Genomic DNA, 26,438 nt, shown 5'->3' with positions numbered 1-26,438 from the left:
GGAATATTGACACGTTTTTTGTGGACTTTTATGGACCTTTCTGTCTCGGGCACCATAGACCTCCATTATTTGAATGTCAGCAGACAGCAAGAAGCCTCCCAGATCTCCAGACGCATTTGAGATATCAAAAAAGTACTCCAGAGTGTTGTTCAGCATGGGGGTGAGTAGAAAATGAAGGCTAATCATGTTTTGGGTGTACTATTCCTTTAAACTTTATTTTCCCCGTTAAACAGTACTGAAGTAATAGTACTAACCCTTCTCCTGCAACATTAACCAAGCATCCAGAGTGGAGGATTGTTGAGGATGTTGAGGATTTGTCTTCATACTCTCTCTAGACTGAACTGAAGTCTGAGGCTAATTTGGCCATTTGTTTTGTATGATTATGCTAATGAGAGAAGCAATAAAGATCACATTTTAGTCTTCTGGCAGAAGCTACAATATTTTTAATTCAATATTTCCTGCTATTTCAAGCAGTTCATTGTGCTGTGCACCCTGACAATTTCCCAAAGCGTTTGAAAGATGAACAGCCCCACAGAATTTCAGATCCTCCACTAAACAGTGGGTGTTATGGGCACCAGGCGGTCACTAAGTTCACTTAAGTATGAGAAGGATCGGGAAATGTTTTCCTTGTCATTATTATTCTTTTGACGGAGGATAACATGAGCCACAACCCTGTAACTGTACCATTTGAGCCAAATCCCAGACCCAACTTCTTATTTGCTACATTATAGGTTCATTTGATCAAAGCCAATGGTTCCAGTTCAAGAGCATTTAGGAAAATAACACCATTGGATCTGACAGTAGAAATGAAAAGTTTTTTTGGGAGGCTTGGTCATTGGACCATATTTCACTAATATAGGTATGTCTTAGCACGGGTGCAAATGAGTAAAGTGATTTGTGCTTGCAATTTAGCTGACAATGTGTGCAAAATATTTTTTAAATATCTTCCTTCATCAACATGCAGAACATATTCTAATGGCTAAACCATGCTAAGGGTTAGGGGTGGAGGATATTTAAATGTCAATATTTAGCATGTGCAAAGGGATTTTCCAAATTGGAAACTCAACTGCGGCACTATCTTCTGCCTTTTTTTTAGAACTGATCTCTCTCGTTGTTGTCACAAAGGAAGGATTGTTGCAGTGCGTTCGAGATATATTGGGTGTGGACCCATCAACAGTATTCATTCTGGCCTACCATTTCCCCAGATTCAGGTTGAAGCTGATTGGTCAAGTTTGAGCAGCAGTCATGGTCAGCTGTGAAAAAATTGTGAATAAAATTTTATATAATATGACTTTTAGGACACACACATAATATTAATAATAATAATAATACATTTTATTTTAAAGGGGCCTTTATGGACTCAAGGTCACCGTACAAAGTTAAAACTACAATGGCAGAAACAAAGTCAAAACACAGAATAAAAGAACATTAAAAAAGTACAAAGGCTGGTACAGGGAAATTAATATTAAAGAAAACAGGCAATAGGCAACCTGCTGCTATGTTAAACTGCTTGGTGGAAGTTAAACGCATAAATTATTCAAATAATATCAAAACATTCATGTTTGGCTTATTTAAGACTTTAATTTTTTGTTCTGTGAATCTGCTGAAATTAAAATTTGAATTCCAAATTGGATCATTTTATTTACATCTACTGGAGGAATGAGATAAAAGAACACAGAGGCTCTCTACAAGAAAGGACAGAGCAGACTCTTCCTGCTGAGGAGACTGAGGTCTTTTGGAGTCCAGGGGTGCTCCTTAAGACCTTCTATGACTCTGTCGTGGCATCAGCCATCTTCTATGGAGCTGTCTGTCGGAGCAGTGGCTTATCTGTAGTTGAGAGTAAGCTGCTGGATAAGCTGATCAGTAAGGCCCGCTCTCTGATTGGATGCCCTCTGGACTCAGTGCAGGAGGTGGGAAACAAAAGGACCCTAACTCAGATAACATCTCTGTTTGATAATGTCTCCCACCCCATGCATGGAGCTGTTGGAGAGCTGCTTCAGTGACAGACTGCTGCACCCTAAATGCACCATAGAGCATTATCATAGATCCTTCCTCCCAGCAGCTGTAAGACTTTATAACCATTATTGTTCCTTAGTCAGTTAAATAAATACGTTAAATCTCTCTATCTCCATCTCCGTGGCTTTGAACCTCATCTTCCCTTTAAAGCCACTATCAAATGGAAGTAGAACAAGCCATCTGCTTCTTTTAATAGGCGGGATCAAATTGATTTTCACGTCTTAACATTTGCGCAGCAATCTTTTTAGATCATCAGCAACACACACTTATTGAATGTACTGAAAAAAAATTGCATGTCTATATTCCTTGTCATGTTGTAGCAATTTTGCACTTTTTTTTTCTTTCTAATCATGAATCACTGTCACCTACCCACTATCATTTCAACAAGGGACGATTTCCTGCTGTGGATCAGCTGGATGTTTGTGTCATTAATGTGCAGATGGAGCCACCAGAGACAGAACTCCCACTGTGGGGGCTTGTTTCAATTTAAAGAATGCAAAACCATTCCCATTAAAAACACAGGTATACACGAAAAAAGACATCTGCTTTGTCGTTTTGGCCCGCTGTAAGTACAACTGCTTCTGTTTTCCCTCTGCTGGGAAAAAAAACCCAAAAACAGTTATTATGAAAATGTCCTTTTAGAATGAGGCCATAGAGGAGGCTACATTCTGCAGGACTGTGTGTTTTTATTGATGATTATATGAGCCAAAAATTACAAAAAGTTTGTATGTAGTACAGTGAGCTACAGAATTATAACTAGTTTTCATTATTAGCGTAACTTCACTCCTAACCAATTTCCCAGTAAATATATAAACATGAAATGTTGAAACTTTTTTTTTTTTTTACAAACAGAACTGTCTTTAAAAAAAGAAATGTCCTACAGTTTGCATTTTACTCTATTTTTTGTTAATAGGTTAGTTTTTTATTATAAGCTTTACATGCGTATTTTAGTCCGTTTGGTTAAACCGACTAACTTTTTACAAGTCTAGTATAAATTACCCTTAATAGTCCACTTTCGGTAAACTTTGCAGTAAAGACTTTAAAAAACTTCCCAAAAACTATGACAAAGCCGTAAACTGCCAGATAATACTTGTTTTACTAAAGGCTGGCATACACTGTACGATTTTTGCCCTTTTCAGGCTGATTTTCGAGTCGTGGGAGAATTTCTTGGATCGGACTGAGTTTCATCCTAATCTTGCGTCCTGCGTCGTTTAGTATACAGGCAGTAATCGGCCTCCTGCTACCACCTCCTGATCAGGAATTCTAAGGTCGGGAGAAAATCAAACCTGTTTAAAAATTCAGTCTGCCCTCGTGAGGTGTTCATGGACAAATCCTGCTGTGGAAGCGGATTTATCAGAACCTCAAGCACTTAGCATGTGCAAACAAGGGAGTTCTTCTTCTTATAGGTTGACGAGTCCGACAAGCACCATCACTCAGCGATGAGTCCGACGTGTGACTTTTTGGACTTACAGTGTGAGCAGGCAGATCGCATCAGAGCATTGGGGCACATTGCGTGAAAACGTACGTCTTGATCTGTGAACTTTTAAAACCTGCGGTTTCATCATAAAGTTTGAGCTGAAGCTAAGTACTACGATTGAAAATATCGTACAGTGTATTCCTGGCTAAGGTTGAGAGCAGATTATAAAACAGAACCAGACTGAAATAGATGGACTGGTATTGTGTGACACAGCAGATATCTTTACTGAACCAATTATCATATTAATAATAAGCAAAAAGAAATGTGATTAAACTATGCAAAAGTGAACCAATAATTTGTTCAGTTTAGATTAGGACTGCAAAAATTTATCTAACTAATCATGATTAATCAACTAATTTAGTAATCGATTAATCATTAACTGGAGTATAGAGATTAAAACATGCCTTTAGCTGACAGAGCCACCCATTTAGAGCAGTAAACATCTGAAAAGTGTAAAACATATATAAAATATTTTTTCTTTTAGTTAAAAAAAAAAACTAGGCAGAAAACCACTGAATAAAAGTTGCACTTTTTCATATGTGGAAAAGCTTTTAAGTCTCAGCTGAAATCACCTTTAAAGGTACTAATTAAGTATCGGCTCTTATGTGATTCTCTTAGTTTGGTGATGAGTAAAAATAACAGCATTTGATGATTTTTTTCCCCCTTATTCTGATTCAAACACTTTTTGAAAAAAGGAAGTCCTTTGAACATATTTCTGATTAGAGACAAAATTTAATCTATTTGCTTGCAAGGTATAAAGTAAGTCAAATCCTCATCTTTAATTAAAAGCTTGATTGTCTAAAACTCATTTACAATTATATCAGGAGAGAGGGGGGAAAAAACATGCTTAAAGAGAAGAGTTATCAATTTTCACTGTTTCTGGTGTTTTAAAGCTTAAGTTTTTCTAATTTTACAAATAAAAAGTCCTCTGGTGTTCTGCTAAGTTTTCCTCTTGTGCTGAAACTGTGCTGTTTTTGCTCAGAAGACCTAAGACTTTTGCAGTTAAGAATTTTGCTTGTGTAGACTTTTAGCCTGTTTTAAAATTTGCAGGTATTGTTGTGTATTGTAATCATTTTACAAACAGCTATAATTAGATTCTTATCCTCATAAGTTAATTTCCAACAGTTACTTGGGTGTTAGAAAAGAAAGAAAGTATTGACCAACATAGATAAATGATAAGTGAGCTTTTTCTTCTCTTTGCAGGATGCCTTCCTGGTTGTCGCAGCAATTCTCTTCTTTGTACTCTGCGTTTACGCCTTCTTCTACCTGAACCTGAGCACTGAGATCAACCTGGATGTGGACATGGATTAGCAAAATGTGGACATTAACTTGAAGCGTTTGGATCTTTAAATTATGGGCAAAAAAAGACTGGCTTCCTGTCATTAAACCCCCAATGGAAGGTTTCTGCAATTAAGTATTCGTCAACCGAATCATCTTCTACACTTTATATGCAATGAGGCGACACTGACTGTGGGTGGATAAAGCACACCAAACATTGATGTTTCCTGGGTTTGGTTAGTTTTTGTTGTAGTCTTAGTAATCTAATGAAATTTCAGTAGATAAGCTTTTTATATACATGCATCAATCAGTTTTTTAGGCCAATACAGATTTTTTTGCATTGTTTTGTATTAATTCAACCAACTGATTTTGATTTAATATATCTTTTTATTAAGGACTAAAAATTATACAGACTCGCTTTTGTTTTAGCAGTTAAATAAAATGTGACATTTAAGACGAACCACCCAAGAGAAGGAAAAACATGGGTTGCTTGTTCCAATAGAGTAAAATCCAACATAAAAGGAAGGAATTGCAAGATTTTGGGGATTAATTTATCAAAGCGAACTACAGATCCTGGATCATCTTCTGATTTTAACTGAAGTCCATAAAAGAAAATGCTTGCTGTTGATCCAATTACTGACAACATTTTTTAAATTCTGATACACTTAATTAATGGCAAAAAGGAAATGTAATTTTCAGTAGTAGACATGGATCACCAGAGAGGCCTACAGAGAGAAATTCCAGTCTCTGGGCCAATTGATCGGTGCATCCCCTCTGTAAAACCACAGAGGTCAAAGAAAGCGTAAATTATACAAAGCAATCCTGCTAAGTCTTTATTGAACAAAGACAATGAGCCTCTTTCTACACCTCAGTCAGGACTGAGCATAGTCTGCGCAGTCACGTCCCTTTGTTTTTCACCACTAATAGAAAAATGTAAATCTGCAGCTCCAGACAAACCCCTTCCTCACATTCCATTGCACAAAGCTTTCCACATGGATATCTTGAGATCCTAAAGTGTGAGATTAGAATCCACAAAGCCCTCATCCTGAATGAACATGTGTGCAGAATACAGATCACGGTGCACCCACTGCAGACAGACAGACAGACGCTGCAAATACAATCAGGTTCTTTTATTTAAATAGAAATGAAATGCTTACAGAAGGAAGCTGTGGACACGGAAATATTTCTCCCATTTTATTTGTATAAAGGAATGTTATGGGTGTTCAGTATATTTTTCTACCTCTTCTACGTACCTGTGTGCAGCTACATGTTAGTGTTTCTACACAGTTTTGTTAGCAAAAAATACAGACAATAATATTTTTTGTTTTTCTTGAAGAAGCTATCCTCCTCATTTACTTCTCTTGGAGGAAACTTTTTTTTTCCCCCCGTAAAATATAAATTGCAGCACCAAATACACAAGTGGCCTTGTGATAGCTCTCATTCCTAACCTTTTTTTTTTTTCCTTTACCAGAATGAATGTCTTAAAGTTTGAGTCTCATTGTGTTGTGCTGCTGCAATGCTCTGTGAAATGAGAGATTTTTCAGCTTATGTTTTCTCCCACAACCTTGCGACCTCTTGTAAAAAGAATACAAGTCAAAGAAACCATTATGATTAGAACGCACTCATACCCTCAACCAGGGGCTTTCATCATTCTGTGGTACATTGGGACCCTCCTCCTCTTACTCTGTGACTTACTCACATGAGTAACAATGGAAAGCCTGGCCTAATAGACCTTCAAACATGACACCTGTTATCTAAAAGCTCACTATTAACAGCTACAAGAGCTCTGGCATCGGAATAATGGAAAGACTCTGTTCTTTTGTATTGGTTTAGATGATATGTTTAATATTTGTGAAATGGTTTCTACTGTTGTTAAAAACTGCTAGCAGGGTAGCATGGACATTGTGTTTTTGTAAGGGTTGTGAGTACTTTCAATTTCTTCTGAATTTCCTACTGCAGAATGTAAAATGATTAATAAAAGATCCTGCATGATGTTTGCAGCTCAAAATTTTATTGACTGAATTAATAACATTTTGTGATAATGGTATACCTTTTTTGTCAGTGGAAAAATGTTATAAAGCTAATCAATAATGAAGATAAAATTATAATGCAAGCAAGTTTACATTTTTATATTATTTAAAAAAAAAAATTGATATTTTATATGACAAAAAAAGAAGGGAAGGTCTAAACAAACATTTATCCAATAGTTTTATCTGTACTTTCAAAGGAAGGAACCCTAAGGGAGGAACGTTTAAATCCCTGCTAAAATGTCACATTTTTGGGATATAAAAAGCTGAGACCAGATAAGTTAAAATAGGTTCTATACAATCCAATTAAAAGTAAAACTTTTAATTATAAAAATGTTATTGCAATAGTCTAAAAACAGGAAAACAATCATCTCACAAATTATGAGAGATATTATTATGTATCATATTAGTAAAAAAAAAAAAATTCAAGCCCTGTTGCCTGGAGATATTGCACAGATGACAAAATACAGAATTAACATGGTTGCAATGAAAACAAACTGAATTTCAAAATTAATCCATGTTTAAAAACATTGCTCCATACCATATTTATAACATTTGGACTTCTGTTATGCATTTTAAAGAGTGATCCGCAAGAGTTCCCACTTCAGAGGTGATCCTTGGGCTTCAAGAAAAAAGAGTTTCTGTGTTTGCACAACCATCATGTTCTCCACCTTTCATCATCTCATGCCAGTAGGGAAAGGCTGTTACACAACCTGATGAAATAATGTGGATGTCAAGAAGAGGGGGAGAACATCTATAAAATAAAATGCTATAAAGTTCGTGTGTAGCAGTTTAAAAACAAAATATATATATATAAATCAACAAGCAATGCCTTCGATTTTAATTTAATGATAGAAAAACAAACTTAATTATTTTCCTTTAGAATATTTCTTTAGAATTTGGGCTGAAAAATAAAAAATGTAGTTTTAATGTCAGGGTTGAGTAGACTGATTTGAATTTCCTCCTCCTTTCTTTTTTCTATAATCGCTTTGCCCTCTTCAGTCTCTGGACTTTAGCAGCCTAGATATTAAAATGGATTCAACTCAACTCCAGAGACATGTGAGAAGCGTGCAGCACATAAGTGTATGATACTTGATACAAACTGACAAACCAAATGCTACTTCCAAGCAGTCCATTGTAATAGTACTGCATAAATTGATCTGCAATGATGATATACTTTTGGGCCCTGTGATGGACTGGCGACCCGTTCAGGTGTACCCTGCGTTCCGCCCGTAGACAGCTGGAGATAGACACTAGCACCCCTCGCGACCCCAGCAGGGATAAGCATGGCAGAAATTGGATGAATGAATGAATAGATATACTGTTTTTGCACACTTATATTTTAACTTGTACCCATAATTTGTCATAGATTTTATATTTGTCCAGTTTTCTTACTAGGCTGCATTGTGAGGCAGGGGGAGGGGGGATGGACATCTTTATTACTTTTGTTTGAAACTTTTTTAATGTTTTGATTTTACTGTTCGAGCATTTTTTATTTTTTTTTTTTAAAGAGATGTCCCACAGATTGTGTTTCCGTGACATAAATCCATATATTTTAAGACTAGATTTAAGAACATATTCTGTTTTGCGGCTAAGTGTGAAAGAAAGGATGCTTCGCAAAATGAAGAAAATAATGGACAAAAAAACCTATTCTCCTCAAGACACTAATTTAGCAATATTGCTTTTGGATTCAAGTAAGTGACTATTTTTATATACTATGTGACACAAAGTCCTATTGTCGTGTGTTGCTTATGAAAAACGTTGATTCTGAAAGTGACTCCTGCAAATAAAAGACAAACCTTTTGCTAATTCTGCTCAATTCTGCAAACAAGACATGCAGTGAGGTGTGAAATATTACTTTGATAGGCAGAAGATGCAGCCATTGACATGCAGACAAACCAGGATAATACCACCATATAACATTAAGAACTAAAGTGTAATGATGAGGGTCAGGTACAGAGTGTGGCAGGTAGATAAAAGTCTGTATTCATAGGCAAATACAAAGAGATATAATTGACAGGATGAATGAAAACCTAAAAAGAAGCAGTATATGGCTGTATTTCAATATATAATATAAGATACTAAGTTTAGGGTCAACAAAAAAAGTTTAGAAGTTCTGTCCATGTATTGGTGAGTCCTCTCCTGGTACCACAAAAACACATGCATGTTTAGCTTCTATTTTCCGCTGTTTAACACCCTTTATTCAAATAATAACTCAACAAAATCCTGTTTATCAGCCATTATTGAGATCAAGCTTGCTGAAGCAAGGAACCACCTAAACATGAAGGGTGATTTAATAGGACCAGGCTTGGAAAAACTCTGCTCCTAATTAACTTTAATTTTGAGTATCTGCCGTTTGTGTCTCTATGGCTAGAGACTAGCTTCATCCATGTCTGTTTTCATACCACAATGACATTCGTGTGGCTGAAGGCAGTACAGATTCAGAACAGAAGTCTGCTTTTTTCCCTTTTCTACCCTGGATACTGTTCTTATTCTTGACCCAGAGAAAAATAAAGGGATAGGAGCTACATTTTGATGTAATCAGAACCAGTCTATGTAGTTTTCAGATCTTTCCGGGCTGTGCCCTGCCTTTCATCAAGTAAGATATGCATCAGCTCCCCAGATATCCTGCGTGGTTAACTCAGGAAAAGATCATTAACAGATGCATGGATGAACTAAATGTTGCTGATGTGAAACATAGAAAACACACTGAGAACAGCTGAGTCCTGATGAACTGAACCCCTTTTTCTATTCTCTCTGCAATGCTCTTTATCTTTATAAATGTGATAATTTGGTATTCAAAAACTAATGCCAAGTACTGTATGTATGAAATTTAACGATCGTATTGGAGACACAGAACATGTAACCATCATGTTAATAAATCAATAGGAAGTAGAAAATATAAAGTGGCAGAGGGGAAGGAAAAGGTGTTAGTGTCAGTCCAGCAGTAGAATTGTGTGACACACATCATCAGCCCTGTCTTCACCATATCTCTCTAATGGGGCCACAGCAGTGTATGTATGTGTGTATGAAAAGACCTGTCAGAGACACTTAGAGAAATTCATCCCATATGCATCCTGGTGTGTGTATTATAGAGATAGGGACTAAATGAGCTTCTGAGGCGACTGACCCACATCAATTCCCTCCAGTCTGTCAGAAAGCCTGACTGCTTCACTGGAGCATGACCACAGGCATGTTACTGAGTGCTGAAAATACCACGAACACACAGGTGAACGCCAGATAAAGGCTTTTCCAATAGTGATGAGTTGGCTTCCAAACCAAGCAAATCAGAAGTGCAGGCCATTTACAAGCTAAAGTGAAAATACATGTATGTCAGTCCAAATGTACATCTTTTCCAGATCAAAAACCTGACCAAACAATAGCAAAAGCACACCTTTAACATATTCTTTTATCATTTGTCATTATTTCTAATTATGATTTATATCAAGATAAGCAGCCCTGCACATATTAGAATGCTTTAATATTGCACTAAGTTTGGGAAAGCGTAAATCCTGATGTGTTGCTCTTGTGTGTACATTGGTGTAAACCCAGGTTTTGGGCAAAGTGTAATTACTCTTTGTGACATACTTCACATGAGTAATGAGCAGAGTTTGGGTGCTGGGCTTCTGGCTCATTTGTCACACGATGGTAGGTAAAGCTTCAGCTCCAGCAAAATGTTGTTGGCATATAAAGGCTAAATACACATACAGAGTAACTGCCTGATTAATCCCCCCCCCCCCATGCAAACAGTAGTCAGGGAGAAGTCTTGGATGGAAGAAAAATGTCCTGACATTATTGCATTCCCATGTCTATGGTTGTTAATTCATGTGCTGTCGTTAAGACTGTCCTTTCAGATACTCAGTGTTCCCATACCAACAGAAATGACTAACATGCAAACAGTTTGCCTGTAATGGCAAATCGAAGTGAATCTATAATTTCAATCTGAACGTAATACTCAGATGAATTAGTTATGAATTTCATTCGATTTGGGAAATCCACTACTATATATCACTAACTTTAGTGATATATAGTAGATTTATTATCCTAATCTAAAATATAAACCTAACAATATACCAGAAAATATCTCATGAAATAATGTATGTTAAGAAAGATTGACCACTTTTAATTATTAGAAAAAAATCTTTAACTTTAATTCATTTTGAATGTGAATCTGATTGTTCCCAGTCTCTGCAATAAGTGAATGCTACACAATGGGACAGGTTATGAGCTTATTTCTAAATGCACAACTTCAAATAATCAGATGTATAAAACTAATAGAGTTTAGAGATGCAAATGAGATATTAAAGTTTATATTTTTTTATATAAACCCTTTTGGAGGTCATTTTACTTATCTTCACTGTTTATATCAATAGACAGTGTAGATAAGTAAACAATAACGAAAAGCTAAACAGTCTTTTTAACACTATTCGCACAAATATTTTTTTTTCACAAAAACAACCTTATTAACACACGTTTTAGGAGCAAGATGCTTCAGCTATAGCAGTAAAAGGTATGAAATTCTGCTAAATAAAGACATTAACTGATTATTAATGGTCTAGAATAAATCTTATCATAATGTAATATTATTAATGTGGGATTCAAAAATTGCATTTTCAATTGAAGTTTTTTTGTCTGATAGCAAATGTTCTATCTTGAGTATAGGGAATTTTTATTAGATATTATACACAAAATCTATTAAAAATGTCTAACCAAATGATGCAAAATGACTGTAAGATGTCTCAAGGGCTAGTAGTTGTTTCTTTCTGGCATAAATCTAGATGAATCTTTTAACACTTCTTATCTGGAAAAGTAGAGTAATTTTACATTTTCATGAACAGACTTTTAGGCATTTACCATAGCTGTTTATTTGGCTTAAGGTCAGGGCTGTACTAGTAGTTTATTGCTGTTCTGCCTCTGTTCCAAAACCAGTTCTAGATGTTTGGAATGATTTGTCTGCATGACCTTCCATCTCACTTTAGACCTTAATGAAATATAGATATCTGCAGACTTCAATCTTAGAAGAAAACATGTATTAATACCCTCAGAGTCTAGTTCTCCACCTGAATCAGTTTCCTGTGGGTTTGATGTGAATGCATTAGCAGGATTGTGCTGTGCAGTGGATTAGAAAGTCCCTGGTGCCTTGTGAGGTGTGTAGTAATGTCGGACTTAGAGGTTTCTGCCGGAAATCACACCCTGTGAATCCGGGGCCGAGCTTTTAATCCATGATGCGTTGCCTAATGACACAGAGAGGGAAGTCATCAGTGGGAGATCAGAAGACAAAGAGAGGGAAAGGAAAAAAGGTGACAAAAATTAATAAGATAAATCGTAGCATTAAAAAAGGTTATTCCTTCCTCTGCAGCCTTACAGAAAATCAGCTCAAAAAATGAGGAGATTCTCAGTTTCGTTTTTAACTTCATGTTTACAAGTGCTACATCTATAATCGGTGCATCATGAGCAGGTAGAACAGGTGATCAACAGGTGCGCTCTCTGATACCAGTCCCTCTCTGTTTGTGTCCCTTCATGTTTGCACGTGCTGTTTGTGTTTTTCACAGGGGAACACCTGGGCTCAGCTGCACCTGGGCTTGTTGCCCAGTCTTCCGTCTGACAGCGAGCACTCGCACTCACACACTAACAGGCATACACTGGAACACAGCCAGTTCCTGTTACTAGCTAAAGGAGGAAGCAGCAGCTGACATCCTATCCGGCAGTTCCCTGGAGACTCGGCACCTTGAGTGAACCTACCAACTCGGTGCCACTCGAAACAGATTATTCAGAAAATGAGGCATGCTGAAAACCGTTTGCATTTGCAGTTCAAGCTTTTGTGGATCTTTTAAGTGTAGATATGGCTGTTAAAATACCTGATTTTTGTAATTAAAAACAGGAAATCATGATGAATTATTTCCACTCTTTTCCCCTTTTTCTCTTTTAGCAGGGAATTTTTAATCTACAATATAGAGAAGCTGAACATCAAAATGTGGGATGCTGATAGAGAACTATATAAAAATGTTAAAGAAAAAAGGTTTTTAAGGGTGTGTACCCGTATGCAACAAGGTTATTGGAGTCACTTAATACTTGTCCCTTAATAGATTTCTTTGTTTTTAGTAGAATAATACAGAGTAAATTACATTCAACATAAAGTTGGAAAAAAGATTGTTAATAATCTAGTTTTAAAGTAAATTAAAGTCTTTTTAATTTACTTTAAAACTAGATTACACTTTATGTAATATTCCGTTTCTAAAAGCTCCAAAAACCCCAAGAAAAAACATGCTAAATTGTTCAAACAGCTGTAGGATATGAGTTTTTTTATGGGCAAGAATATAAAAAAAAAAACCTTTAGGTCCATAGCTTATTTTAAAAGGAAAAATGAAATCCAGTGAGCCGACAAAGAGAGAAAGATAAGTTTCTGTGCTCCTTAGAGTGGTGTGTTTGGCCATGCATCAGTGAGCATGGAATTACCTGAGGGAATAACATCTACACGCATTTGCCAACAGTTCTGGTGTTTATTCCAATAAGTAATGTGATCTTAAGGCTCCTCTTCTCCCTCTACAAATCACTCTTCCAGAAAGCAGGCAGGCAGTGATATGTGCATTAGGCAAGTACTTGATTGTTTCTGAAACCTTAAGCAGACAGCACTCCGAAATAGATTTTGGACTTAAAATTTCCATAGGCAAGTAAGTTTATCAAAACAGTATAATTTGTGTTTAGGACTGTATTTACAGGTTAGATTTCTTGGTACCTCACAGGCCAATAAATTCTATTGCAGCAGTAGCTCCTCTTAAGGGAAGTACAAACCCGTTTACAGGTCGAATTTTTCCCTATTTACCTTTTATCCAAATCTGTACCGAATGATGTCAGAAGAAATAGTTGTTCAGCATAACTAAGTTTTACTTTGTTAAGTAGCCAGATAATCACATTTTTATAAATGTGATTTCTTTAAAATCAGAATTGTTGAATAAAATATCCATATATAAATGTTTATTATATTTATATGCTGTTAGAATTCTACCTCAGAAACTTTTATGTACTAATGCATATACAGTATTTTGTACCGGTAATTGGGTTTCGGTTTAAACTTTTATTTTATTTTTTTGCAAATTGTAATAATATTAGATGGTCAATTTCAAAATTAGGAGCTAACAAGCAAACTCTCTAATCACAAATTTCCTTTTTCTGTTGTTTTTTTTTGTGAGGGAAACAAACCAGAACTAAAGACGGAGCGGAAATGAGCCACAGCAACAATGTTTAAGGGACTATGAGTATGGATGCTGAAATGCATCCATTTTGCTTTGCTCCACACTACTGTTTATACTTTTACATGACTTTACAGTCAGGTGAGGCCATTTTCATAATGCTTGTTATTATATGTTTGTGTTGTTTTTACAGCATAGATGCTTAATGGAGCCTTACACTCTTTCCTCCTCCGCTTTCTGAGAAACACATCACTCTCTGTATGCTCACCACTTCCCAAACTTTATTTTTCTTATTCCCTTAAGATAGATACCACTAAAGGTCAGTGCAGATTTGCGTCATTTGAAATACTATCGAAAAAGGGCAACATTTTCAGCAAAATAATTTCCTTTCACATTTTGTCAAGATAATGATATCCTCTACAAAGAAATCCCAAGTAAATCCTTTAGAAAATTTAAAAAAGTGGTCTATAGGACTCTTGTTACTTTCTCTTGGTTTACACACATTTCTAAAAGCTGTGACAAGTCTCTTATTATTTATTTTTTAATATTTGGGGCCATGAAATATGCATCTTTTTTTTTTTTTTTGATACTTTTTACCATTACTTAATTTTTGGATGACATTTTCTTCAATTTAGGTAAAACTAATCTGCAGTTCAGTTGTCTTGAGTCACTTTTTGTTTTGGCTATACTACCCACAAGTTCTTGCATGTTCTCAACATGAATGTATTGGTTCTCTCCAGATACTCAGACTTTTTCTCAGATTTCAACAATATGAATGGTAAATTGTCCACTTTTAAATTTTCTTTATGTGTGAATGAATTGTTGCATTGTTTCTTTGTTTTTGTGGTGCTCTACAATGGACTGGAGACTTGTATAAGGTGTACCCTATCTCTTACCCATTGACCTCCAGAGATAAGCATCATTCCCACTGGTGACCCTGCATGAATAGCATGAAGAAAAAAAGTTTACTTGCTTTATTTGTCCCTATGTTACGCCTAATAGAATTTCAAGATATACAAAAACTGCCTCAATTCAGAATGATTAAGATAATCTTAGCACCGTAAAATATCAGAACTTTTAAATAACTAAGCTATTTTGTTTCATATATTTTGTTTCAAAATAAAAATCTTATTCCAATTTCTTCAGATAAAATAAGTTCTGAAAATAACTTTAGTGGAACCATTGGGTGTCAAACCATTAAAAATAGCAACAAAGGTAAAGATTTTGAAGCAATGCATTTTACAAGAAAAGGTGTTCTTCTGCATATAGCAGCACTTCTGGCCATATGGCAATTTAGATAGGTTTTAGCAGATTAAGTGATGTATAATAACATCCTGTGATCTTTAGATTTCACTTCATTTCACTGCTTTGTGACACACTCACACCAACCTTCACACACTATGTCTGAGTGTGAAACAGGGAGTGACAACGAGCTAACAGGCCTCGGGGCAAAAGGGGCATTTTACACAAACAGGCTCAAAATTCAATCTTACTATTTTTTAAACCTCAGAGGCATTATGCTATTATATCAAATGCACATCTGAGGGAACTGTGCTAGTTTAGGTGACACTTTCCTGAACCAGATTTTTTTTTTTTAATGATGGGATTAAAGAACACACACACCTGTGGCCTTCTCTCTCACTCCCCTTTTTTAACAACAAAGCTAAAATCTTCAAGTTGTGCGGATCCAAAGCTCATCACTACAGAATTCACCTCATTCAGCTTCAGGTTCTCTACCCCCCACACATATACCTCCTTATTTGCATCTTTGCATCGGGCAGAAATTTGGCACTTAGTAGTGAAAAAAACATACAAACCACCCCTTCCCTTTCAGTTTGGTAAACACCCAAATCCTCATTATAATTATCTCTTCAGCATGAATAAGACAGATGGAAGCTGTAACGAGCCCACAAAAGACCAACAATGTCCCTTAATTCTAATATGACATGCAGCTAGAGACAAATAATCTACTTTATGAAGGATTTTGTTCTTTTCAAAGCAGGTTATAGTTTTCTGTGTGCTGTAAATCCCATGTGGCTTAGTTTTAGAGCTGATAGTTGAATATTTTCAGAGCAACAAATAACTTTATGTAAATATAGTGAGAAATAAGGTGTGATCTGAAAAAAATATTAAATGTATTAAACAAGCTTTTAATAGTTAAATTAAACTTAAAACAAAAATACCAACAAATTATAAACATATTTTTGATCTGTTTTTATTTCTCATATTAAAAAGTACAATCAATTGTGCTTTAGTTGGGAAAATCTGTTTAAATTTCTTTCAAACAGACCATCGTCAGCCCTAATTTTCCCCTTAGTATGTTAGTTATGGCACTATTGTAATTTCCCGATGGAAACAGAAAAAAATAATATTTTAATTTTCATTTACCTTGAGTCTAAGAACAAAAACAAAGCGGTCAGTTTGTTTCAACATTGCAGCTCGCCATTATGAGGTGCCTATGCCAAATATAGTATTGTCTTATCTCTGATATAAAAATTCAATTCAGTTTATTTATATAACACCAATTCAAAGCACATGTCATCTCAAGGCACTTTATAATTCAACCACATCATACAGTTAAATTGATTCAAAGATGTGGAATTAGTCAAATCTCTCCTGCATTTACAGCGGGTAAAATAAGTATTGAACATGCCTCAACTTTTCTCAGTAAATGTGTTTCTAGAGGTGCTATTGACGTGACATTTTCACCAGATATCGGTTACAATCCATGCAATCCATGTCGGGATTTTGGATCTGTTTTAGTTTTCTTTTTGAGTTTTCATAGGTTTCATTTCCATTTTGTGTTACTGTAGTTGTTTCTGGTTGTATTTTTGAGTTCTGATGTATTTTTTGTTTACCCTGTTGCCCCTTGTGTCAGTCTCTTTCCCCTAGCTCCCTTCTAGTTGCTTCCATCCACACCTGCTCCTTGTCATCTCATTAGCCCAGTCTTTGTTCTGTCTCCCATATATACTCTCCCTGTGCAGGTCCTCAGTGCTGGTTCCTTGTCATTTCTTGGCTCCCCTTGTGTGTTTTCCCTGATGTGTCCTGGATTTTGGTTTTTCTGTATTTTGTTATTTTTGGATTTTATTCTTGTTTCCTTTGGATCAACATTACATGAAACACATGAAACCACCTCAGCTTCCATCTCTGCATTTGGGTCCTCTAAAAACCTCCACTCACCTGACAATCCATACAAAGAAAGAAATCAAAGCTTAAATGTCCGGAAATTAAGTTACTGGCTCCCAGGATTTGAGTTTGAGACCCCTGGATTAGGGATTGATGATAAATCAAATGATCGTTATGATGGGAAATGAAAATAAATCATTATTGTATCAATGTTAAAGGTTAAGTAAAAATAATAAATGAATTGAAATTGAATAAAAAATGTCTAGTATAATGATTTTACCTAAGACATATTGGTAAAAAACAAAAACAAATTAAGAATAAAATAATTATAAAATAGAAAATAAACTTACCAAAGGGGGGAGTATCTTGTCTTTCTAGTCTAAAATAATGGTTTGACAATAACTTTTTGTCAGTGGGTTGCCAGACTTGAAAGTTATGAATTCTTTGAATGTTTGGTTTGAATATTTATTGACGATGCACACAAAAATGTGTAATTTTCCCCTATTTCCTATGTCTCTGTTAAAGATGGTGGAGAAAAATACTCAACCTCATCTGACCACTCTGGTCACAGCTGAGACTGCACCCAGTCCTCAACCCCTCTGTATTCTCTGTAATCCTCCAAGCAAGCCTTTCAGTAAGAAGATTTTAAAAAATCTATGTAGGTGGATGTATGGCTCTAGAGTTATGTAAGTTGTATTTCAAAGAATTGTCTGAATATGAAGAAAGTCTCATTTTCTGATAATATCTTTTGGATTGCATTGCTTATTTATTTAAAAGATTTAAACAACAAACTTAAGTTTAGAGTTCAGAAACATTTCCATTTTAAATTTGGTAAAACTCTAAGAATTGCAAATGGTTCTTCTTCACAGTTCACAGCTTATTAACCTCTTTTGCTAATGTTACCTTGAACATAATCATTAAAGAGATTATGGCTTACTCGCTAACATAAAAGAAATACAAAAATATTCTTTGAGGGACTTTAGCTAAAGCTTCCTAATGACTTTATGTTAGTTCCCACTTTTACTGTACTTATATAGCACTGCTCACAATATATTGGTTTATCAAGACAATAATGTTTTAGAAAATGCTTGGATTTGTTTAGATTTTAAGAGTGTTTCACTTTTTAACTTTATTTTTGCTGTTCATGAAGGGTTTGGGCATCATACTGGATCTGCTGTTGTCACTACAATGAGCTTTTAACAATTTGACATTCTCCTGAGAAAGATTCCTCTATTTTCTAGTGGCCCATTTATTTTAGCTATCAGTGATGAATATAAAGGAGAACTGAATGAAAAACATCAGAGCTGTAACTGAGTTGCACATGTTACTGTTTTAACACAGGGTTGTGATAGCACTGCACAGCTAACTGTGCGCAGAAATGTGGTCTATTTTAAAATATGTGCTATTCTTTGAAAGCTCTACATCAATTTATATCAGATTATCATTTTAATGTCAACATTGTACAGAGATGTCTTATAAATGCCAACAAGTACATTCCATTCACACCATTAATAGGAATCACATTTTCCTTTGACATGGCTGAGCTTGGCAAAGCACCTGGCTTTGCCTATGAGCTTAGATACAAGCAAACAGGCTAAAGTTAAAGGATAGAGAGGAAGAAGGCTCTCAGTTCCACAGATAACAGAGAAATATTGTGAAGTGTGGAAAATATGTGCAGCATTGCTCTGTAAACAAGCTGATATCTGGCAAAGCTGTTTATCTCTAGTACAATAATGTTTTTATGTATTTTTGTGGTAAAATGAATTGCCAATAGAAACAAATATCTATGAGTGGCAAAATATGCAAAAGAGGCTGCCACAACAATTTGCAAATCCATGGACCATTTACCAGGATTACACATCTTGCCAGGATTGCCAGAATGTAGCAAGGTATGCAGTGGGATGCTTACCAGTCAGCTTAAGCGTGCATGACTTTCACCCAGGAGTCTGTGAGATCAAACCACTCCCAGGTCCGCCGTTACATACCTTGTCACCATATGGATCAATTATTTTTGAACTTTAAGCATCAATAAGGTGTTTTGTGGTCACAGCTTACTCCAACTTTCTGCCAGTGTGGCAAAGAGAGATGTTACTTGTTCCTGTGCAGCAAAACCTGATTTACTTTTTTTCTCTTTTACTAGTGTTATTTTATTTTTTCATTGCACAATCTTATTTTTATTCACAAGAATAAGTCCTCTTCTATGCTTAAATTGAATATGATTATTAATGGTTTGCATATTTGAAATGAGGATTAAAATGCCCTGTATTATGCAAATCAATCTTTTGCACTTTTAACAATGTTTATAATCCTATTAATTTATCAAAATCATGCCCAAAGTGGCATTTTGCTTGATTCGTGCAAGTCTGAGTAATGCTTGTGAATTCTGCTCTATGAGCAGCAGCCCCACCCTACCCTGGAAAATGAGTAACCGTTGGAATCCTTCATGAGACAGTGATAACCATGCCCCTTTCAGGAAGCCCCTTCTTCCAATTTGCTGCACCTTCCCAGTAAACAATATGCACACTTTTGCAGAGCAGCAAGTGATGTGTGACAAAGTTCAAGCATTTTTTCTCAAGGCTGAGATAAAATGGCTCTTTTAGCACCTAATCTGCTCAGTGACAGCGACTCTACTCCTTTATTTATTTTAAGTCGTAGGGAAGCGGTTGTTCCAACTGTTTCAGTTTTGAATTCTACTGAGTGGTGCCCGACTTTACACGAGTGAATAAAGTGAATCTGATTGATCGATTATCAAGGGGGCGGGATTGTTGGCTCGCAAGCAAGCTTGATTGTGGCCGGTGTCTCAGAAGCATCTTGCTAACCAGTTAGCAACTAAGTGCTTGTAGGTTCCCGATGGGAAATTACTTTGGGACCAAGTAGAACTTAGCAACAACACTGTCAAGGAACGCTATGCACAGCGGAAAAATGTAAGTGGAGTAGAGTTTTGAGTTGGAGGTCGTGGATGAGTCTCCTCTGTCAAACATTTTTATTTAGAGGAGGAAAGCGGGGACAAAGTTGTTTTGGAAGAGGACGCCAGGGTGGCAGAAGCTTCGTTTGGACCCCCAAGGGTCAAGGTTTGGCCAAGGACCCCCAAACTGATGACGAGATGGAGCGGGGACCCCCTAATAAATATGTGTATGAAAATGTGTTAAATCAAATAGTTCCTATAGTCACTCTATGTGTGCATTGATGTCTAAAAGACATCCTCTTCCTCCATTTATCTGTTTACTACAGTGTGTTGAATTCATGGTAATATGTATTTAAAGACATTTCAATTAGTGGAAAAATTGCACGGGGAATATATTAAAAAGATTAATCAACCAAAACTTTTACAACCCCAATTCAGTAACTCCATGGACCCCCTATGGGTCACGGACCCCCTGATGAAGACCACCGATGCAGAGGGCTTACAGCTGTACATGTTTGAGCCTTTGCCTCGCAACACTGCCAGTTCTGTTAGGTCTACACTTTTACGTTTAGGTCTGCTTTTCTTCAGCAAACACGGGGGAACATGGTTTAAATTGATGGGAATATGAATGGAGCCAAAAACTGGACTATTCTGGATAAAACTTGTTGGAGTCTGCAAAAGACCTGAGACTTGGACAGAGACTTATCTTCCAACAAGACAATTATTCAAAAGATAAAGCAAAATCTACAATGGAATGGTTCACAACTAAACATATCCTGGTGTTAGAATGGCCAAGTCAAAGTCAGGACCTGAATCTAATCTAGAATATGTGAAAAGAACTTAAAGAAGTTGTTCACAAATGCTCTCCATCCAACCTCACTGAGCTCAAACTGTTTAGCAAAGAAGAATGGGTAAAAAAGTTCAGTCTCTAGATGTGCAAAAATACCCCAAGCGACTTTGGCTTTGCTGCAAAGTATTACCTCAAGGGGGCAAGACAATTTTGCACAACTGATAATTTCAGTTTTTTTTTTTTCTAAAAAAGTTTTAAATATAACATAAATGTTGTGATTCTGCTGCTTAATTTAAAGATACCTCACCTCCAATGAGTAAAATTATCCAGATAACTTAAATCAGGTATAAGTTATCCTGTCAATGCGCAAAAATCTCAATTGTTGTCTATATGAACACATTACACATGCTCAACAAGAGCTACGCACTCAAGCAATGATGTGTAGCTCATTAAAATAACCTGCATGTTTCTGCCAAGTCCTTTCAGCTTTGGGGACATTATTTTGGGATCCACAGCTCTATTTGGGTGCTGAAGAGGAGAAAAGGGGGTATCATTTACCGCTGTACAATTCTGAGGAGCCACTTGTGCATGAAAGGCAGATGTGTTTATGCTGTAAACAAGAGAAGAGAGACGAAAAACGTTGTTGAGCCATTCCAACAGATTCTTTGTGGATGCCAAGGGGTGTAAATGCTAGACTTCACACCAAAATGTGTCCAGGAAGAATGCCTTGCATGAAAACATACAGCTGTACACAAATCTTATTTCTATATGGAGTTTAATTGTACATAAAAGATGTTACAATAGTAAGCCATATTATGTCTTTATTGGCTAATAATATGTGGGTGACTCCAACTTTCTTTTTGCATTAGAATATGTGACACTCATACTTCACACTTAATTAGACATTTGTCTGAGTGGGATCTATAAAGACATGAGTTAAATGCCACCATCCTAACTTAAATAAAATCATTCTAACTACAACATAAAACCTTAAATGTCAGAACTATAAAAGTAGTGTGTTTAGTGAATTTGCTATTGCTTTTTGCATCTTGCAATTGGTCTGTTGAACTAGTGTATTCAAATTTTTTTGAGTGACTACGTATCTGCATTTGGCAACTTAAGTTCTTAAGTTAGGATCTACACATTATAATAGTTCTGTTTTAGCTGGGAATGCATCTCTGTAGTTTGACCCAAGGTTCTCTAGAACGTTACATGCCAAAAAGTTGATGTACTCTTTACTTAGTAGTTCTTGGATTGGGAGTCTTTCTTTCTTGGTCAAAGCATCACAGAATATTTGAATCAAGAAGTGTTTGAAATATCACTCATTTAGTTTAATACTAGGCATTTTGGTTTTTTTTTAATGTTTTTTTTTGTTTTGCTTTTAATAACGAGAAGCTATGCTGTGTAATTTACCCCACAAGTTTTGTTTATAGCTGGCACAAAGGACCTCATAAACAATATAAAGCAATATTTTACTATTTTATAATCCCTTTAATCCTTGTTGGAAATAAATCTTTTGTTTTCTTCACTTTTCTAATTGAATACCCTGCTGGTCTTTCAAAAAGACTCCCATCTTTTTTAATAGAGATGAATAACTTGGCTCAGTAGGTGCAAACTTAATTGATAGTGTCGTTCGTAATGTTCCAAAACTGAATCTGATGATGTTTGTGTGTGGTTTTTCTTCAATGTTTGTGTAGTGATTATGAGCGAGGGTGAGAGGGAGAGGTGTGATGACAGAACATACAAATAACTGGCATAGAGCATTAGGAGAGAAGTTTGGTGTGAACTGGGACTGTGTGCTTGTGTAGGAGTAAATGTAGAGTGTGCGCGTTGTGTTAATGAGGCGCAATGCTAGCTTGTGTTTCTCTGTTAGTGTGTGTGCATGTGTGTACATGTTTATACATTAGTACACACATCTCATCTGCATGGCGCCATGCCCCATTGCTTCCGCGGGGCTGTGTGAGAACAAAGACTTTCCATTTGCAGCGCTACTGTGCCTGCAGGGAAAAGCCTGATCATAATTAGCTGAATGATAAGTCTCTGCCATACACCACACAGCAGGCATGTGGCTGTGTCTCTGCGGCACCCCTGTTTTCGTCTTTCACTTCTTTCCCCATTTTTTGCTCTTCTTCCTTTTTTTTATTTCCAACATTTTCTTTTGATTCATTATCTTTGCACAAGAGAAGCACATCGCTCATCATTTATTTCCTCTGACAGACTTGCCTTTCTCTTTTGCCTTTATCATTTTGTCTCTTCACTTAATTCAAAAAAATAAAATGACACCTGGCTCCTTTTTTTCACGTTCTCTTGCTTTCCCATAAATATCATGAAGCATGAGTCTATCTATCTATCTATCTATCTATCTATCTATCTATCTATCTATCTATCTATCTATCTATCTGTCTGTCTGTCTGTCTGTCTGTCTGTCTGCCTGTGAGATATGGTGGGGGCAGCATCATGATTAGGAATAATTTTCTTTAAATTGCAATGGAAATTTTGTGAAGATGGATGAAATTATATTGACCATTAATGTCAAGCCGTTTTGCTCCACAGCCTTTAGTGTAAGTGTCTGTACAGAGACTAAAAGAAGGAATTTTATTTTTCACCATCACTTTGAGTTGAAGGTTACTGGATTAGTTCTGTCTTTCTGTATTTGCCACATATTTGTGTGTCCTTGAGCAGGAAACTTAACTCCACGATGTGCATCAGTGTATAAATGTGTGCCTGCATGTTAATGCATTCACATGAATGTGACTTTAATGACAAAGTGATGGAAGTGGTCAGTTTGTCAGAAGATCACTTTATTTGATCAATAAAGTAACAAGCTCATGAAATTTAGAATTAAAATATAAAAACTGTTATGTGCGCTGATGTGACCATATTTCGAAAATATGGATCCATGATCCCCCTCTGTATCAAGCTGATGTTGGTGTTACAATATTGGAAGATTTTCTTGAGTAACTGAGTAACTCTCTAACTACCTTTTGTCTTCATAATTTAAGCACCAAGGGTTACCACTTTTACCCTGTTTTCTAATAGCTACTATCAGCAGGATAATGAACCATGTTACAAATAAGACAATCTCAAACTGGTCTCACGAATCTAAATATGAATGCATTATAGTCCAATTTCTTCTATTGTCACTAGGTGTCAAGTTCATTGAACTTGGAGTTGTAGTAGCAAATATATGTAGCTGTATGATAATCTTGTCCTTCTAAACCAAATCAATGAAAAATGGTTCCAACACTTTGTTGAACCTAAGGCATTGTGAATTAAGTTAGAATCTGAAGGAAAAGGGCTGTTATAGCGACTGCTAAAGTTTATCTAACATACTGGCTGTTTCATGTTGTTATGGTTTAGCCTAGAAAACCCGGTAATTCAAGCCGAGAAGGTATGATTTTTAGGGTTTTATTGACATGGGTGAGGATGTTGCAGACAAGGGGCAGTAGACAGGTCTTAGGGATGAGCAGGACAGAAATCCAGTAGACCAGACGTGGCCTGCAGCAGTCCAGTAGTCAAACATGGCTTGCAGCAGCCCAGAAGATCAGACATGACTTACAGCTACCCATAAGGTCAGACGTGGCTTGCAGCTACCCATAAGGTCAGACGTGGCTTGCAGCTGCTCAGAAGATCAGACGTGACTTACAGCTACCCAGAAGGTCAGACATGGCTTGCAGCTACCCATAAGGTCAGACGTGGCTTGCAGCTACCCAGAAGGTCAGACGTGACTTACAGCTACCCATAAGGTCAGACGTGGCTTGCAGCTACCCAGAAGGTCAGACGTGACTTACAGCTACCCAGAAGGTCAGACGTGGCTTGCATCTACCCAGAAGGTCAGACGTGGCTTGCAGCTACCCATAAGGTCAGATGTGGCTTGCAGCTACCCAGAAGGTCAGACAAGGCTTGCAGCTGCCCAGAAGATTAGACTTGACTTACAGCTGCCCAGAAGGTCGGACATGGCTTGCAGCTGCCCAGAAGGTCAGACATGGCTTGCAGCTACCCAAAAGATCAGACATGGCTCAAAGCTGTCCAGAATGTCAGACGTGTCTTGTAGCTCCCCAGAAGGTCAGACATGTCTTCTAGCTGGCCAGAAGGTCAGACGTGTCTTGTAGCTGCCCAGAATGTCAGACATGTCTTCTAGCTGCCCAAAAGATCAGACGTGTGTTGTAGCTGCCTAGAAGGTCAGATGTGTCTTCTAGCTGCCCAGAAGGTCAGACATGTCTTGTACTTGCCTAGAACGTCAGACATGTCTTCTAGCTGCCCAGAAGATCAGACGTGTCTTGTAGCTGCCCAGAAGGTCAGACATGTCTTCTAGCTGCCCAGAAGGTCAGACGTGTCTTGTAGCTGCCCAGAATGTCAGACATGTCTTCTAGCTGCCCAGAAGGTCAGACGTGTCTTGTAGCTGCCCAGAATGTCAGACGTGTCTTCTAGCTAACCAGAATGTCAGACATGTCTTCTAGCTGTTCAGAAGGTCAGACGTGTCTTGTAGCTGCCCAGAAATTCAGATGTGTCTTCTACAGCAGCTGCCCAGAATGTCAGACGTGTCTTCTAGCTGCCCAGAATGTCAGACGTGTCTTGCAGCTGCCCAGAATGTCAGACATGTCTTCCAGCTGCCCAGAAGGTCAGACGTGTCTTGTAGCTGCCCAGAAGGTCAGACGTGGCTTGCAGCTACCCATAAGGTCAGACGTGGCTTGCAGCTACCCAGAAGGTCAGACGTGACTTACAGCTACCCAGAAGGTCAGACGTGGCTTGCATCTACCCAGAAGGTCAGACGTGGCTTGCAGCTACCCAGAATGTCAGACGTGTCTTCTAGCTAACCAGAATGTCAGACATGTCTTCTAGCTGTTCAGAAGGTCAGACGTGTCTTGTAGCTGCCCAGAAATTCAGATGTGTCTTCTACAGTAGCTGCCCAGAATGTCAGACGTGTCTTCTAGCTGCCCAGAATGTCAGACGTGTCTTGCAGCTGCCCAGAATGTCAGACATGTCTTCCAGCTGCCCAGAAGGTCGGACGTGTCTTGTAGCTGCCCAGAATGTCAGACGTGTCTTCTAGCTAACCAGAATGTCAGACATGTCTTCTAGCTGTTCAGAAGGTCAGACGTGTCTTGTAGCTGCCCAGAAAGTCAGACGTGTCTTCTAGCTGCCCAGAATGTTAGACGTGTCTTCTAGCTAACCAGAATGTCAGACATGTCTTCTAGCTGTTCAGAAGGTCAGACGTGTCTTGTAGCTGCCCAGAATGTCAGACGTGTCTTTTAGCTGCCCAGAAGGTCAGACGTGGCTTGCACCTCCCCAAAAGATCAAATGTGGCTAGCAACTGGCCAGAGGGTTGTAACCACAATCAATAAGGCTTAATGGCAGCGCAGGTAGAGTAAAAAACTTCTGGGGACACATAGAAGCAGAGTGAGTAGTTTTCATTTTGGCAGCAGGTGGAGAGTGGGCTGGGTATAAAAAAGGAGTGAGGGCAGGTGGAATGACTTGGGGATAATTAGTGGCAACTGTTGGAGCCAATTATGGTGCTAAATGATGGCTGGGAAGTGACAAAAGGAAATGCACCATGGAGTGGGAGTTATTAGTTCAAAACCAAAACAGAACTATAACCAAAAAATGACAAGTATATAGTAGGGCCGGGTGA

General features: G+C 37.3%; 1 protein-coding gene across 1 annotated transcript in view; it reads left to right on the top strand.

The window, feature by feature from the left end:
• The window catches only part of triqk (triple QxxK/R motif containing), a 33,754-nt gene extending 26,975 nt beyond the window's left edge, over nucleotides 1-6,779 (top strand). The window contains exon 4 of the mRNA XM_038288956.1: nucleotides 4,697-6,779. Within this exon, the coding sequence (XP_038144884.1) occupies nucleotides 4,697-4,804 (108 nt within the window). The 3' untranslated portion in view covers nucleotides 4,805-6,779. The remainder of the gene's footprint in view (nucleotides 1-4,696) is intronic.
• The last annotated feature ends 19,659 nt before the right edge of the window (nucleotides 6,780-26,438 follow it).

The sequence above is a fragment of the Cyprinodon tularosa genome, unplaced genomic scaffold (assembly GCF_016077235.1).
Source record: "Cyprinodon tularosa strain WSP-4 unplaced genomic scaffold, ASM1607723v1 ctg26, whole genome shotgun sequence".
In the NCBI taxonomy this organism is placed as follows: Eukaryota; Metazoa; Chordata; class Actinopteri; order Cyprinodontiformes; family Cyprinodontidae; genus Cyprinodon; species Cyprinodon tularosa.
The sequence above is the reverse complement of the archived record's forward strand: the minus strand, read 5'-3'. Positions and strand labels throughout refer to the sequence as shown.